This window comes from Gorilla gorilla, chromosome 1, assembly GCF_029281585.2.
Source record: "Gorilla gorilla gorilla isolate KB3781 chromosome 1, NHGRI_mGorGor1-v2.1_pri, whole genome shotgun sequence".
In the NCBI taxonomy this organism is placed as follows: domain Eukaryota; kingdom Metazoa; phylum Chordata; class Mammalia; order Primates; family Hominidae; genus Gorilla; species Gorilla gorilla.
The window spans coordinates 176,511,928-176,529,190 of record NC_073224.2 but is presented as its reverse complement, the minus strand read 5'-3'; the positions used below and the strand labels follow the sequence as shown (position 1 = coordinate 176,529,190).

The window sequence follows — 17,263 nt, the reverse complement described above, 5'->3', positions numbered from 1 at the left end:
TTTTATTTGGGTTAGTGCAGAAATAACAAAAAATACACATCTAAAAAAGTTACTCTTCTGCCTGTAAGAGAGAATGAGCTAGTGACTAAAAATAAGTCCTAGGCTGGGCACAGTGGCTCATGCCTATAATCCCAGCACTTTGGAAGGCCGAGGTGGGTGGATCACCTGAGGTCAGGACTTCAAGACCACCCTGGCCAACATGGTGAAACCCCGTCTCTACTAAAAATACAAAAACTAGCCGGGCATGGTGGTGGTGTGCACCTATAATCCCAGCTATTTGGGAGGCTGAGGCAGGAGAATCACTTGAACCCAGGTGGTGGAGGTTGCAGTGAGCCAAGATCATGCCATTGCACTCCAGCATGGGCAACAAGAGCGAAAATCTGTCTCAAAAAAAAAAAAAAAAAGTCCTATACAACAGGTGGGATCCTCGCGGTGATGGAACTGTTCTGTAACATAACTACAGTGGTAGATACAAGAATCTACACGTGATAAAATTGCACAGAACTAAATACACACACACAAATGAGTTCATTGCAAAACAGGAAATATGAATAAGATCAGTGGATTGAGTCAATGTCAGTCTCCTGGTTGTGATATTGTACTACAGTTTTGTAAGATGTTATGTTGGGAAACTAGGAAAACAATATACATGATGTCTCTGTTTTACTTCTCACAATGGCAAGTAAATCTACAATTATCTGAAAATAAAACTTACAGGACAGTCACCATTACTGCATTTTCATAGCAATGCCAGCTACAGCAGCAGCAAATTGCCAAGAGGAAGAAAAGCCAATCGCAGTAAATTATATATATTCCTTGCAAAACATAAAGGATATGGAAGTTCACATAAAATATTAATGTGTAGCTGTTTTTTTACAAATGGGCTTTATTGACATGCCATTAACTACTTGTTCTGTGAAGAAAAAAACATTTTTAAACCTAGAACATGGAACTGTATTTTCCTGTTGAGAGGATTCTTACATTTAAAATTCTCCAAACTGATCAATAGGAATTGATTTCAGGACGTATTCATCAGTAAAAAAGGCAAAGTGAAAAGAGTACATATGGTGTGCCACCTTATCTGTATAAAAAAATAAGAAAAAATAAATGAAACTGCTTAATTTTATGGAAATAAACATAGGAAAGGTAAATAAGAAACTAATGAATTTGGTTACCCACAGGAAATAGGTAGAAGGAATGAGGGAGGGATTAACACTACTCTGAGTATCCTTTTTTGGCAACAGTTCTGACTTTTAGAACCATATTAATGGCTTATCTCATTTTAAAAAGTCAAAAAGGATGAGAAAAAAGTAAAATTCACGAACAAGAAAACTATTTCAAATGAATACTTCTTCAGATGAAGAACTAATCCAAATAATTTTTGAAAACAGTAATTTGACTATATATCTTTAAAGACAAAAAACTGCAAACAAATCTTGAATGCTTTGCAGGTTTGTTTTTAGCAGTGCTGTGAGCATGGGAATTCTGCAAGTATTTTGTGTATGATGTAGGATTAAGCAAATGTGCAAATTTATTGCTGCTCTTAGGAGACAGAGATTTAGATTTGAGATGGGATAGAAATATGGAAAAGGGGAAGTCAAGGAAAAACCTTGTATCACTATGAACAGATGAATTTTTAAACGGCCAACCAGCAGAAGGTCAACTAATAAATATAGATATGATGGAGTTAGAAAATTATGACTATGGCAATCATTACAGTAATAACTGACTCAGGCAAGAATCATCAATGTATGTTAAAACTACTGGGTGAAACATGACAAAGTACCTCCCCACAAAGTACTTATTAATTACAAAGGGAAAATGATTACTTTTATAGTAGATAAACCTGCTGAACATCACTGTAATCAAATGATTAAAATTCATCAATAATAGGACAAAATATCTCTTGATGTAATTCAACATTCTTCTATATTTTTGCCCCAAAATACATAACATGAATAATGACAAAATATCAGGCAAACACAACTGAGGAATGACGTACAAAAAACAGTCTACACTATTTAAAAATATCACTGTCAGAGAAGACAATAAAAGGTTAAAAAAATTGTTCTAGATTGAAGGAAACTTCAAGAACTATTTATGTAATCTTGGATTGAATCCTGCATCAAAAGAAAAATTGCAATAAAGAACATTACTGGGAAAATTTGAATTTGGACTATACACTAGATAACAGTAATTATATCAATGTTAAATTTCCTGATTTTAATATTTTTCCTATGGTTAAATAATATTATTCTTAGGAAATACACACTGAAGGATTTAGCAGTAAAAAAGGATGTCTGCAACTTCTCAAATATTCAGAAAAGTTTGAGTACCTATGTATGTGTGTGCACATGTGTGAAAGAGAATGAAAGTACATGTGACAAAATGTTAACAATTTGCGACTCTGGGGGAGTGTTCAGGAATTCTTTTTAATATTCTTGCAAATTTTCTGTTAATTTAAAATTATTTAAGAATCTAAAGTTTAAAAAATGTCTCTAAACTGTTAAAAGCTTACAAAAGGTATTTATAGATATTTTACCCGTAGGATTTTTTTTTTTTTTTTCTTGATAGGGTATTTTTCTGTCTCCCAGGCTAGAGTGCAATCTGCTGCGCTGGAGTGATCCTCCTGTCTCAGCTTCCTCAGTAGTGGGACTACAAGCGTGTACCACCCAGGCTTGCTATTAAAAAAAAAAAATTTTTGTAGAGATGGGATCTCCCTATGTTGCTCAGGCTTGAACTCCTGAACTCAAGTGATCTGCTTGACTTGACCTCCCAAAGTGCTGGGATTATAGGTGTGAGCCACCACGTCCAGCCCCAGTGGGAAATTTTGTTTGCAGTTCTTAAGCATCTTTTCTCCATGAACTCTACTTCATAAATTTTGTGCTTTTAAGGGTCTCAAGATTTTGGTTTGAATAAACAAAACTATGTATTTGTAAAAATGATTTGAGTCATGTTTCTATTCAAATTTGTAGTTTTACTGCATTTAACATTTATTTTTTATTTATTTTAATTAAATTTTTTTTTTAAGATTGGAAACCATCAACTTGTATTGACACCAATTATGACTTTTCTCTGTAGCCTATAAGAGTGGACAGAGTGGGCTGATCCAAGATGTTTTTATCTGTAAGAATGACTAACAATGATGTACACACTTCTAAATAGCCAACTACTTTTTCCTCAAATGCAGCTGAAAGGATTCATAATGGTAACAAATTAGTGTTACAGATAGATATTTTAATATGTTATCTACTATCCATCGCCTTCCATGGAGCCATGGCATTGATCCAGGAGCTTTCACCTTTTATGTGAACTTTGGTACTGTCAAGACAGAGACAATTTTGTTTACATTTACCCGGATACGTTTCATTCCTAAGGAAAGCCTCTTGGCAATACGTTTATTCAGTTCTGAAAAATGGTGATATTTTGGAAACTTCTCTCAGAAACAGCAGTCACACATGTGGAACACTGGATGAAACTACATATGATCACAACATACGGTTAGGACATCCTCCCCTGACCCTACACATTTCTAAAGGAAAACCCAATTTCAGAATTTTGTATTTGCCAAACTTAAAAAACCCAGTCACTTGAAAGTTAGCCAGCAGGGCATTGCCACCAACCCCAATAAAGCTGTAGGTTTCATCACATGCACCAGACATATCTACAAGGCTAGTTTCAGTATTCCTCTTTTAAAGAATTTATTTTAAACCTATTATACCACACAGCATGTTTCAAACACTGACATATAACTCCCTAATAAGATAAAACAAAGGCAAAAAGTTTTATCTTATTAGAAACAAGATACACCATCACTTATAGTCTTCAAATATCATTGCACTTTAACTTCCATAATTTGACAAAGCATTCATGAAACAAGCTACAGACTAGTTTTAACAGACAAAAAATACCTTACCTGTAAGCAGACATGCCTGTCCTAAATGTTTTATTAGGTAAGAATTTTACAAACATTATTTATATTAGTGGTAATGAAGTACTGCGCCTTCTCCAAGCTGCAGGGTGAGAGCCACCAAGAGTGTGGTGGAATTTATGGCCCTTCCAAGGCCATGGCTCTTTCGGCTTGCAGATGTCAGCCTCCACCTCCTGGGCTCAAATGATTCTCCAAACAGCCTCCTATGTAGCTGGGTCCACAGGTGCACACTACCATGCTCGGCTCATTTTTTTATTTTTTGTAGAGATGGGGTCTCATTTTGTTGCCCAGGCTGGTCTCTAACTCCTTGCCTCAAGTGATCCTCCCTCCTTGGCCTCCTAAAGTCCTGGGATTACAGGCCAGTGATGGATATTGACTATTCACTAGCTTTTGCAAATAAGAAAATTTATTTAGAAACTTGTTTTGTAGTAGTTTATAATCATTAACATTTAGTGTTCTTATATCAGAAAATAGATTATTTGTTCTAACTGGCTAAGAATGTATTTAAAAAGCATCTTGCTTTCTAAATTATAGTTATTTTCTAGGGTTTTTTTTTCTTTTTTTTGAGACAGGGTCTCGCTCTGCCACCCAGGCTACAGTGCATTGGCATGATCACCACTCACTGCAGCCTCGACCTCCTGGGCCCTAGTGATCCTCCCACCTCAGCCTCTCGAGTAGTGGGACTACAGGCACACCACCACATCTAGCTTGCTTGCTTGCTGATTGATTGATTGATTGATTGATTGATTGATTGATTGAATGTAGAGATGGAGTCTCGCTATGTTGCTCAGGCTGGCCTTGAACTTCTGGGCTCAAGCGATCCTCCTACCTTGGCTTCCCAAAATGCTGAGATTACAGGAATGAGCCACTGTATCTTCTAGTTTTATAGACTCTATTAGACATATCTATAGGTCATACTGGCCATCATAATACCACACTGTGTTCTAACAACTTATCTAATGGGTAGGGGCCAAGGATGTTGTTAAGCAATCTATAATGTATAGGACAGCCTCTACCAAAAAGAATTACCCAACCCAAATGTCAACAGTGCTGAGATTGAGAAACCCTGAAGTAATCTTACATACTGTATCTTCTTTTATTGGTAAATGACTGAAGGTAAACATATTTATCTTTTAAGACAAAAAGGGGGCACTTATTGGAGGGATACTAGAGTATCTCCCATAATCAAAGGGAAGCTGAGGTTGAGCAAGGCTTAAGGAGCAACAGAAAGAAGCCAGAAGACAAACAGGACCCTGCCTAATGCCTCTCTTCTCTCTGGCTATGGGCTTCTTTCTCTCTCACTGCAAACCAGTTCATCTATTAATACATGGTAAAAAACATGGCTGCCAGTATCATCTTTGCTTGAAGATCTCCATCTGAGAAGCAGTCTCTTTTCCTACTTCCAATTTTATAAATTCTGTGAAATAACTGACTGACTGTGTTTAGGTCAGGTGCCTACCCCTGGACCAATCAACTGTCCAGGGTAGGGTCATGTAAGACTTTGGTAGTCTTTAAATAAAGAGCCACATTATTGGAATGGGGTAACGAGTGATTTAAATAATGTTAATCCCAGCAGGAAGAGATGCTGGGCAGACAAAATAAGATAGTAAACCATAGTGTCAGTTACTCTAGTACAATGATTAAAAGAAGTCTGCAGCTGGGCACGGTGGCTCACGCCTGTAATCCCAGCACTTTGGGAGGCCGAGGCAGGCGGGTCACAAGGTCAAGATATCGAGACCATCCTGGCCAACATGGTGAAAGCCTGTCTCTACTAAAAATACAAAAAATTGGCCAGGCGTGGTGGCTTACGCCTGTAATCCCAGCACTTTGGGAGGCCGAGGCGGGCGGACCACCTGAGGTAGGGAGTTCGAGACCAGCCCGACCAACATGGAGAAACCCCATCTCTACTAAAAATACAAAATTAGCCAGGCGTGGTTGCGCATGCCTGTAATCCCAGCTACTCAGGAGGCTGAGGCAGAAGAATTACTTGAACCCAGGAGGTGGTGGTTGCAGTGAGCAGAGATCGTGCCATCGCATTTCAGCCTGGGCAATAAGAGCAAAACTCTGTCTCAAAATAAATAAATAAGGTGGGCGTGGTGGTGTGTGCTTGTAGTCCCAGCTACTCGGGAGCCTGAGGCAGGAGGATTGCTTGAACCAGGGAGGTGGAGGTTGCAGTGAACCAAGATCGTGCCAGTGCAATCCAGCCTGGCAACAGAGTGAGACTCTGTTTCAAAAAAAAAAAAAAAAGTCTGCCCAACATAAAGCTTTGTGAGCTTAAGCTGTTATTTTACCTCTCTAAATGTCAGTTTCTTCACCTTTGTTAGGATAATAATACTATCTACCTCACTGGGTTGTTAAGAGGATTAAATGTGATAATATATGCCTAAGACATGGCAAATATTCAATAATTACTAGCTATTATTACCCATGTTTACTTACTATGCTTTGTAAATCCTTAAGATGGAGATATCTCCTTTACTTATACCTATTTGACCATAAATTATTATTATTATTATTATTATTTTTTTTTTTTTGAGACAGAGTCTTGCTCTTATTGCCCAGGCTGGAGCACAATGGCACGATCTCGGCTCACCACAACCTCTGCCTCCTGGGTTCAAGCAATTCTCCTGCCTCAGCCTCCCGAGTAGCTGGGATTACAGACATGTGCACCACGCCCAGCTAATTTTTGCATTTTTACTAGGGACGGGGTTTCTCCATGTTGGTCAGGCTGGTCTCGAACTCCCGACCTCAGGTGATCTGCCCGCCTTGGCCTCCCAAAGTGTTGGGATTACAGGCGTGACCCACCATGCCTGACCCAAAATTATGTTTTAACCCCATGAACACTTATGGGCATATCTAAAGATACAAATGTCCTATAGAATACAGTTTGGAAAATGTCCCAGACAAGGCCATGCAGTCCAAAAGTTAAAAATCTACTTAATCATATAACATGTCTGAAAAAATTGCTGGTGTTGTTCAAGACTGTTGGGAACAAGTCCCCCAAAATCTGGCCATGAACTGGCCCTAAACTGGCCATAAACAAAATCTCTGCAGCACTGTGACATGTTCATGATGGCCGTAACGCCCACGCTGTAAGGTTGTGGGTTTACCGGAATGAGGGCAAGGAACACCTGGCCCGCCCAGGGCAGAAAACCATTTAAAGGCATTCTTAAGCCACAAACAATAGTATGAGCGATCTATGCCTCAAGGACATGCTCCTGCTGCAGTTAACTAGCCCAACCTATTCCTTTAATTCCTTTAATTCAGCCCATCCCATAAGGGATACTTTTAGTTAATTTAATATCTATAGAAACAATGCTAATGACTAGATTGCTGTTAATAAATACGTGGGTAAATCTCTGTTTGGGGCTCTCAGCTCTGAAGGCTGTGAGACCCCTGATTTCCCACTTCACACCTCTATATTTCTGTGTGTGTGTCTTTAATTCCTCTAGCGCCACTGGGTTAGGGTCTCCCTGACTGAGCTGGTCTTGGCACAAGACTTCATTTACATGAGAGTTTGGGAGTCTATTAGTATAGAAATAAAAGAAGAGACAAGGGTACACATAAGTGTACAGCTCATTCAATTGCAGTTAGTACCCAGATCACGAAACAGAACACTGACAACATCCCAGAAACTAAGAATAACTACTAACTTTTAGCAGTATTGATTAGTTTTGGTTATTTTTGTACTTCATACAAATGGAATTATACACTATGAAACCTTTTGTGTCTAGTTTTTTCCACATCCAACATTATGTTTGTGATATTCAGCCACTGTTGTTAGCTATAGATAATTTTCACTGTAGTCCATTAGATAAATACCATAATTTGTTTATCCATTTGACTGTTGATGGACATCTGGATATTTTCAAATTTGAGGTGACTAGGAATTAGACTGCAATGATCATTATGGTATTTGTCTTTGGGTAAATATATGTATACACTTCTGTTGGGTATATACCCTGAAGTGGAATTTCTGTGCCATAAGGTATGCATATATCCTGGTTTAGATGTTGCCAAACAGTTTCCCAAAGTGGTTTTCATCTACTTATACTCCCACCAGCAGTTTATTTGAGTTCCAGTTGTTCCACATCCTCACTCCAGAAGATCTACCCAGTATTTTCCTTCTTTTCTATTTTCAGCATTCTAGTGAGGATGTAGTGGTGCTTCATGGAGGTTTTAATTTGCATTTTCCCAGATGACACTTTCCAGCTGAGTACCTTTTCATATGTTTGCTGGTTTACATGAAAATCTGCTCTTGTGAAGTGCCAATTAAAGTCTTTTGCCCATTTTTCTATTGGATTGTCTTGCAAATCTTTTCACACTGGGCTGTACTTTCACACTCTAAAAAGTTTCTTTTTATAAAAAGGACTTTTAAAGCTGTTTAATTTATCCATTTTTTCCCTTTTATTGTTGGCATTTTGCCTAATCCAAGGTCCAGTCCTCTAAAAGTTTTTTTTTTTTTGAGACGGAGTCTCGCTCTGTCACCCAGGCTGGAGTGCAGTGGTGGCGCGATCTCGGCTCACTGCAAGTTCACGCCATTCTTCTGCCTCAGCCTCCCAAGTAGCTGGGACTACAGGTGCCCGCCACCATGCCTGGCTATTTTTTTATATTTTTAATAGATACAGGGTTTCATTGTGTTAGCCAGGATGGTCTCTATCTCCTGACCTCATGATCTGCCCACCTCAGCCTCCCAAAGTGCTGGGATTACAGGCATAAGCCGTCGTGCCCAGCCCCTAAAAGTTTTATTCTTTTACCTTTCATATTCAGACTTCCAATCCACCTGGAATTGATTTTTGTGCATGGTGTGAGGGTAAGGGTCCAGATAAAATTTTTCCCATACTGATAACAAATAACAGTGCTATCTTTTGTAGAGAAAAGGATATATACAACTAATTCAGCTAAATGAAGGTATCTGTTAAAACTTCTTACTCCCTTAATTCTACTTCTTAGATTGTGGAATATCTTTAAATAACTTTTTTTTTGAGATGGAGTCTCACTCTGTCACCCAGGCTGGAGTGCAGTGGCACCATCTCGTCTCACTGCAAGCTCCGCCTCCTGGGTTCAAGGGATTCTTCTGCCTCAGCCTCCTGAGTAGCTGGGACTACAGGTGCAAGCCACCATGCCTGGCTAATTTTTGTATTTTTAGTAGGGATGGGGTGTCACCATATTGGCCAGGCTGGTCTCAAGCTCCTAGACCTCGTCATCTGCCCACCTCAGCCTCACAAAGTGAATAACTTTTTTTTTTTTTTTTAAATCTGAACAGACTGACTTTCAGAAGAGGCTGTCCTGAGAAAACTACTGATATCAATAAAGTTCTCATAATAAATTGGCATTTCCATTATTTTTCGGTTTGTCCTAAGGCTGCTTAGTATTCATTAATTCCTTATGCTTCAACATCTCATGGTGAGTTTCTAAATTTGTATAGTGTAGGACCAAACACTGAATCTACAGTGACTCCATCAAGGTACTGAAGCTACAGGAATTATTCTAGAAGCAGATGCCTTGCTTCGTCTCTGGTATCTCCCCTAGCTATGATATTTTTGCAAAGAAAAAAAAAAAAGAATATTGCCAAAACAAAACATAAAATGTTATGATCATTTAAAACTGATCCACAAATGTGAAATGTTGTTTATTGATTGATTCACTGATTGATTGAGATGAGGTCTCACCCGGTCGCTTAGGCTGGAGAGTAGTGACATTATCACAGCTCACTGCAGCCTCAACCTCCTAGGCTCAAGTGATCCTCCCACCTCAGCCTCCCAAGTAGCTGGGATCACAGGTGTGCACAACCACACCCACCTAATTTAAAAAAAAATTTTGTAGAGACAGGGTCTGGCCATGTTGCCCAGGCCGGTCTCAAACTCCTGGGCTCAAGCAAACTGCTTGCCTCAGTTTCCCAAAGTGCTAGGATTACAGGCATGAACCACCATGCCTGGCAATATTCCATTTAATTGAGATTTACAAAATCCAAGTCTTCAGGCTGAGGCAAGAGGATCGCTTTAGCCCAGGAGTGCAAGTTCAGCCTGGGCAACATGGCAAGAAAACATCTCTACAAAAAAATAAAAGAATTAGCCAGGGGTAGTAACATACCTGTACTTCTAGCTACTCAGGAGGCTGAGGTGGGAGGATAACTTGAGCTCAGGAGGTTAAGGTTATAGTGGGCTATGATTGTGCCACTGCACTTCAGCCTGGGTGACAGAGCATGATTCTGTTTCTTAAGAAAAACAAAAAATCCAAGTCTTTATGCAGTGGTTTTAAAAAATAAAAGAAATCTAAGCAAATGGAATAAAGAACCTATTACTAAAGATAAAAATGGCTTTATTAGCTAGAACTGAGTTATTTTAATGAATGAAAAAAACAATCAGAAATGCATCCTGGCCAGGTGCGGAGGCTCACGCCTGTAATCCCAGCACTTTAGGAGGCTGAGGCGGGCAGATCACCTGAGGTCAGGAGTTCGAGACTAGTCTGGCCAAGAAGGCAGAACCCGGTCTCTACTAAAAATACAAAAATTAGCCGTGCATGGTAGCGGGTGCCTGCAATCTCAGCTAATAGGGAGGCTCAGGCAGGAGAACAGCTTGAGCCCAGGAGGCGGAGGTTGCAGTGAGATGAGATTGCGTCATTGCATTCCAGACTGGGTGACACAGCAAGACACTGTCTCGAAAAAAAAAAAAAGAAACACATCATTTTCTTTTTTTTTCTTTTTTTTTTTAAGAGATGGTCTCACTGTGTTACCTAGGCTGGTGTGCAGCAGCTATTTACAGGAGGGATCACAGTGTACTACAGCCCTGAACTCCTGGTCTCAAGCAATCTTCTTTCCTCAGTCTCCTGATAGAAATACTTTTTTTTTTTGAGACAGAGTCTTGCTCTGTCACCCAGGCTGTAGTACAGTGGCACGATATCAACTCACTGCAACCTCCCCATCCCGGGTTCAAGTGATTCTCCTGCCTCAGCCTCCTGTGTAGCTGGGACCACAGGCGCCTGCCACCATGCCCAGCTAATTTTTGTATTTTTAGTAGATAATAATGGGCACCCGGCCTATTATTTTTATATGTTGTAAAATGTCTCAGCTCTTACTTAAACTCACTAATTATAACACCAATTCATGGAGTGATATACTTAAATAACAGAGATCTTTAGAAACAAATATGGAGAGAAATTAATAAACTAAATAAACATAGGCAAATTCCTATGTGACTCATAACAATGGTTCTTGCTCTTCCCCTTGCTCCTTGAAGCCCACTGCCATGGGAGCTATTGTTTTAAAAGTCTAAGCTCTAAATAAATTGATGGGTTTACAAGAAGAAAGAAGGAAAGACACTATTAAGTTTAAGTGGAGCTGATTCAGGGAGAAAAACAACAGGCTTGATTATCTGGTATCACTTTTGTCCAAAAACATTTCCTCCTTTGCTGCCTATTTACATTTTATATAACTGCACCAGAAATTAATTTGGTTTAGCAGGCACCTGCTGTCAAATACAAGATTATCTGTAATTTATAAATTTTTACTTGCTACTTGCTTTCACTGTATATCCTTTTGTATAATTTGAACTTTTTCCTGTGTACATATATTTCCTATGTTAAAAAACATTAAATAAGTTAAACAAAAAAGAATGCTTTCCTGTTAATATCTAGTTGAGATCAGTTCACTGAGGAAACAAAAGCTTTGATTAGGAGTAGGAAGAAATAATTTACAACAAAAATATCTGTGGGGCAGAAAAGACTGAAACACGCAAATATTTGGAGCTGGAGGAGCAGCATGTCAAGGGAAAACAGCTACTAAAAGCAAACAGAGGACAGATGTAGGAGATGCCAAACAATGAGGCTTCTTTGAAAAACTCTTCTCTTTGTCCCTAAAGTATTTTAAATGGCACTCAGTTTCCACATCTTTTAATCTGGACTACTATCAAAACTATATAGTTCAGCTATATTATGAAATAAATAGATCTGTGCCCTGACTTGGGGCTGTAGCCACAGATTAAAACACTATTTGCATGGAAAATGCATTCTGAGTTCCATGTAAATGACTCCAAAAACATTTGTAAACATAACCCATTTCTAAATTGAGGAAGGTATATTAACTTACAGCATAAGATCATAAGCTCCCAGGCTGCATGCAGTATCTCACACCTGTAATCCCAGCACTTTGGGAGGCCTGGGCGAGTGGGTCGCTTGAGCCCAGGGGTTCGATACTAGCCTGGGTAACATGGCGAAACTCCGTCTCTGAAAAAATACACAAAAATTAGTAGGGCGTGGTGGCGTGGACCTGTAGTCTCAGCTACACAGGAGGCTGAGGTGGGAGGATTGCTTGAACCCAGGAGGTTAAGGCTGCACTGAATGGCGCTCACACCATTGTGCTCCAGGCTGGGCAACAGAGTGAGACTCTCAGAGAAAAAAAAAAAAAGATCATAAGCTCCCAATGGGGAAAACTTCATTTTCCTTATCTTTACTCTTTAGTGTCCATTGGTGTGGTACATAGAAGATACACTGAAATGGTAAATGAACTAAACATATGCACTACTTTGAAAATTTAACCCCTGTTCTGCTTAATTCAATCCTTCCAGGAAGAAGATACCAATACAGCTGTCCCTCAATATCTGTGGAGAATTGGTTCCAGGACTCCTGCAGATACCAAAATCCATGGAGGCTCAAGTCTCCTATATAAAATGGTGTATCTGCATATAACCTATGCATATCCTCCCATATACTTTAATCATCTCTAGATTACTTATAATACCTAACACAATGTAAATGCTATATAAATAGTTGTTATACTATATTGGTTTAGGAAATAATGGCAAGAAAAAAAGTTTGTATATGTTCAGGACAGATGCAACCATTCATTTTTTTCTCAAAATATTTTCAATCTGTCATTGGTTGAATCCACAAATGTGTAATACACAGACATGGAGAGCCATCTGTATTCTTCCCAGGTTTTTCCTACGTAGACAGTAGCTTTCTGCAGATAATGTCTTCATTCAAAGGAACCACCAGCAGGACAATTTGAAAATGATTGGTTGCTCGCATGTAGGCCTTCCAGGTTCCTCTAGATCTCTCACTCTGCTGGCTTCACTGTTTCTAGCTCCATCCTGAACCAGCTATTTGTTAAGACACTTTGTTCCTAAACCACGCATTACTTCTCCATCCATGTAAATCTGAAATAAGTGTCTTCCTCAGTTTTACCCTGAGCTGGTCTATTATGCATAGGCTCGGAGAACTGGGCTCAATGAGTATTAAAATTAAGGCATCATATATAACCATTATAGAATATCACAAACCACATCACAACTAAGGTATTCTACTTACTTAAGAAAGAATATTTCAGGTCAGGTATAAACTATTAATTTCTACAAATAAATGCTTTTAAACGGTCACTTTAACAAATATGAACATCTTTCTGCAAGATACACATATATAATTTCAAACGTAACAAACTTACTCATCATTGTCTTTTGTTGTAGATTCTTTGCTTTCAGTTAAACTGGGGTGATTCAATTTTTTTCTCTTTTCTATATATGTGTAATAAAGAAAATGACAAAGTTAAAGGAGAAATCATCAAATTTTAAATAGAATTTAGTTTGTCAAATTTTAAATAGAAAGTAAAAAGGTGGACAAATGGAAGGGAGGTGGGCAAAGAAAAAGTATCCTATTTTGTTTTTTTTCATTTCCCATTTTCCTAATTTCTTACTCACAATACCATATAAGAAAAAATAATCTTTTGAATAAAATTTCCACTGAAGGTTGGTATATTAAAGAGAAATCCAATATGATTCTACAATTAGGTTAAAATGCATTAGTAAACTTTATTAGATAAAGGATACTTTCATCAAATATTTTAATCAATGATATCATATAAAGGCTTCCAGTTTGCATTATTCCACCTTTATTTTTTTTCTCAAGTTAACAACAAGGGATTGGTGATACCGACACTCAGAAAATAGTTAAGTTCCTCGTAATATCATTGTAAAATAAATTTGATTTTAGGGGTAAAAGTACCTTTTAATTTTATTTTTAAACTGACACAATATTTACAGTGTATAACATGTTCTGAAATATATAGATATTGTGAAATGGCTAAATCAAACTAGTTAACATATCTATTACCTTACATGCTTATCATTTTTTGTGGTATGAACACTGAAAGTCTGCTCTCTCAGCAATTTTCAAGTATATAATATGTTGTTATTAATTACAGTCAATTATACAATAATTGAACTTGTTCCTCCTGTTTAGCTGAAATTTTTTATCATTTGGTCAACATGTTCCCAATCACTCGGCCCTCCCGACCAGCAGACCTTGGTAGTCACCATTCTATTTTCTGTTCTATGATTTTGACTTTTTTAGATCCCACTTATAAGTGAGATCATGTGGTATGTGACTTTCTGTGCCTGGCTTACTTCCCTTAACATAATATTCTCCAGGTTCATTCATGTTGTCCCGAGTGGCAGGATTTCCCTCTTTTTAAAGGTTAAGAGCATTCCACTGAGTATATATACCATATTTTCTTTATCCATTCATCTGTTCATGGGCACTTAGGTTGATTCAGTATCTAAGCTATTGTGAATAATGGTGCAATGAACATGGGAGTCCACATATTTCTTTGACATACTGATTTAATATCCTTTGAATATATACTCAGTAGTGGGATTGCTGGGTCATATGGTAGTTTTATTTAAATTTTTTGAGGACCTGAATCTTTAAATGCGTATTTATTTAGTAAATCCTTGGAAAGATCTAAGTATATCACTCATTATTTATTTAAGATAACAATAAAATAAATAAATGGTTACCTTCCATTTAAAATGCCATGTAGTTATCCAAGGTCATGGCTTATCTAAACTTTTACAAGTTTCACAAATTGACAGATGCACATGTGAAGACATAGGATGTAACTAAGTCACAATCCTTCATATGCCCACTGGGTTGAAATGTAAGTTTGTTTGATTTTATAGCTCTAGTAGAACATAATGTTTGTACTTACCAATGGTCAAGTAGATAACTGTTTTATGAGCTATTTAGTTGTTTGTTCTAGAGTACTTTATACTACCATATACACTATGTACTTTAAACACATTTGATATATAATTAGCAAGTATTTGAGGACACGTTAGTAGAGTTAAGATTTTCAGTGTCTTAAATATACTGGCTTTTGATGTTTATTGAATGAATGAACAAGCAAATGAATGAATAACCCAAACTGTTCACCACTAATGAAAAACAGTCAAACGAAACTCAATTTCATTGAGTCCACTGGTTCAGAAACTGATTAATAATAATTCCTCTCATTGTTACTTTGGACCTATGTCTTCCTCAAAAAAAAAACAAAAACAAAAACAAAAACAAAAAAAACCTATCACAATTAAATTGTTACCCCAAAATAGTCTCTAATGGCGAAAGGAGAAAAAACTTACAGAAATTTTGTTAAAGCACTAGTTATTTCTCTTGTTTATGAACTATGCCTTATTTGACAAGTCTTTATCCTTAAGTTCCAAACAGAATAAATTAATATGGTTAAAAATTTAGTAAAGAATGTAAGGGGAAAAGAATAACAATATATTATGATTTTAGAGAGTTTTAGAGTAATAAAATCTGTCTCTAAAAAAAAGCTGAAAATGAACGTTTTGTGGAAAACCACAAATGAAAACCCAAATTGTACCTTAAACCTTTATTTCTTTTTCTTTTTTTTTTTTTATTATACTTTAAGTTTTAGGGTACATGTGCACATTGTGCAGGTTAGTTACATATGTATACATGTGCCATGCCGGTGCGCTGCACCCACTAACTCGTCATCTAGCATTAGGTATATCTCCCAGTGCTATCCCTCCCCCCTCCACCCACCCCACCACAGTCCCCAGAGTGTGATATTCCCCTTACTGTGTCCATGTGATCTCATTGTTCAATTCCCACCTATGAGTGAGAATATGCGGTGTTTGGTTTTTTGTTCTTGCGATAGTTTACTGAGAATGATGGTTTCCAATTTCATCCATGTCCCTACAAAGGACATGAACTCATCATTTTTTATGGCTGCATAGTATTCCATGGTGTATATGTGCCACATTTTCTTAATCCAGTCTATCATTGTTGGACATTTGGGTTGGTTCCAAGTCTTTGCTATTGTGAATAATGCCGCAATAAACATACGTGTGCATGTGTCTTTATAGCAGCATGATTTATAGTCCTTTGGGTATATACCCAGTAATGGGATGGCTGGGTCAAATGGTATTTCTAGTTCTAGATCCCTGAGGAATCGCCACACTGACTTCCACAATGGTTGAACTAGTTTACAGTCCCACCAACAGTGTAAAAGTGTTCCTATTTCTCCACATCCTCTCCAGCACCTGTTGTTTCCTGACTTTTTAATGATTGCAATTCTAACTGGTGTGAGATGGTATCTCATAGTGGTTTTGATTTGCATTTCTCTGATGGCCAGTGATGATGAGCATTTTTTCATGTGTTTTTTGGCTGCATAAATGTCTTCTTTTGAGAAGTGTCTGTTCATGTCCTTTGCCCACTTTTTGATGGGGTTGTTTGTTTTTTTCTTGTAAATTTGTTTGAGTTCATTGTAGATTCTGGATATTAGCCCTTTGTCAGATGAGTAGGTGGCAAAAATTTTCTCCCATTCTGTAGGTTGCCTGTTCACTCTGGTGGTAGCTTCTTTTGCTGTGCAGAAGCTCTTTAGTTTAATTAGATCCCATTTGTCAATTTTGGCTTTTGTTGCCATTGCTTTTGGTGTTTTAGACATGAAGTCCTTGCCCACGCCTATGTCCTGAATGGTAATGCCTAGGTTTTCTTCTAGGGTTTTTATGGTTTTAGGTCTAACGTTTAAATCTTTAATCCATCTTGAATTGATTTTTGTATAAGGTGTAAGGAAGGGATCCAGTTTCAGCTTTCTACATATGGCTAGCCAGTTTTCCCAGCACCATTTATTAAATAGGGAATCCTTTCCCCATTGCTTGTTTTTCTCAGGTTTGTCAAAGATCAGATAGTTGTAGGTATGCGGCGTTATTTCTGAGGGCTCTGTTCTGTTCCATTGATCTATATCTCTGTTTTGGTATCAGTACCATGCTGTTTTGGTTACTGTAGCCTTGTAGTATAGTTTGAAGTCAGGTAGTGTGATGCCTCTGGCTTTGTTCTTTTGGCTTAGGATTGACTTGGCGATGCGGGCTCTTTTTTGGTTCCATATGAACTTTAAAGTAGTTTTTTCCAATTCTGTGAAGAAAGTCATTGGTAGCTTGATGGGGATGGCATTGAATCTGTAAATTACCTTGGGCAGTATGGCCATTTTCACAATATTGATTCTTCCTACCCATGAGCATGGAATGTTCTTCCATT

The 17,263-nt window shown here is 37.9% G+C and overlaps 1 protein-coding gene across 4 annotated transcripts in view; it reads right to left on the bottom strand.

Annotated features, from left to right (window-relative positions):
• Nucleotides 1–17,263, bottom strand: part of ITGB3BP (integrin subunit beta 3 binding protein) — an 89,448-nt gene that overhangs the window by 24,480 nt on the left and 47,705 nt on the right. For all 4 annotated transcript variants that reach the window (XR_008672331.2, XM_019019220.3, XM_063698098.1 and 1 more), the window contains exon 4: nt 13,371–13,440. Coding sequence is in view for 3 of the 4 variants with exons in the window: in XM_019019220.3 (XP_018874765.2) it covers nt 13,371–13,440 (70 nt within the window). In the remaining variant the exon portion in view is untranslated. The remainder of the gene's footprint in view (nt 1–13,370; nt 13,441–17,263) is intronic.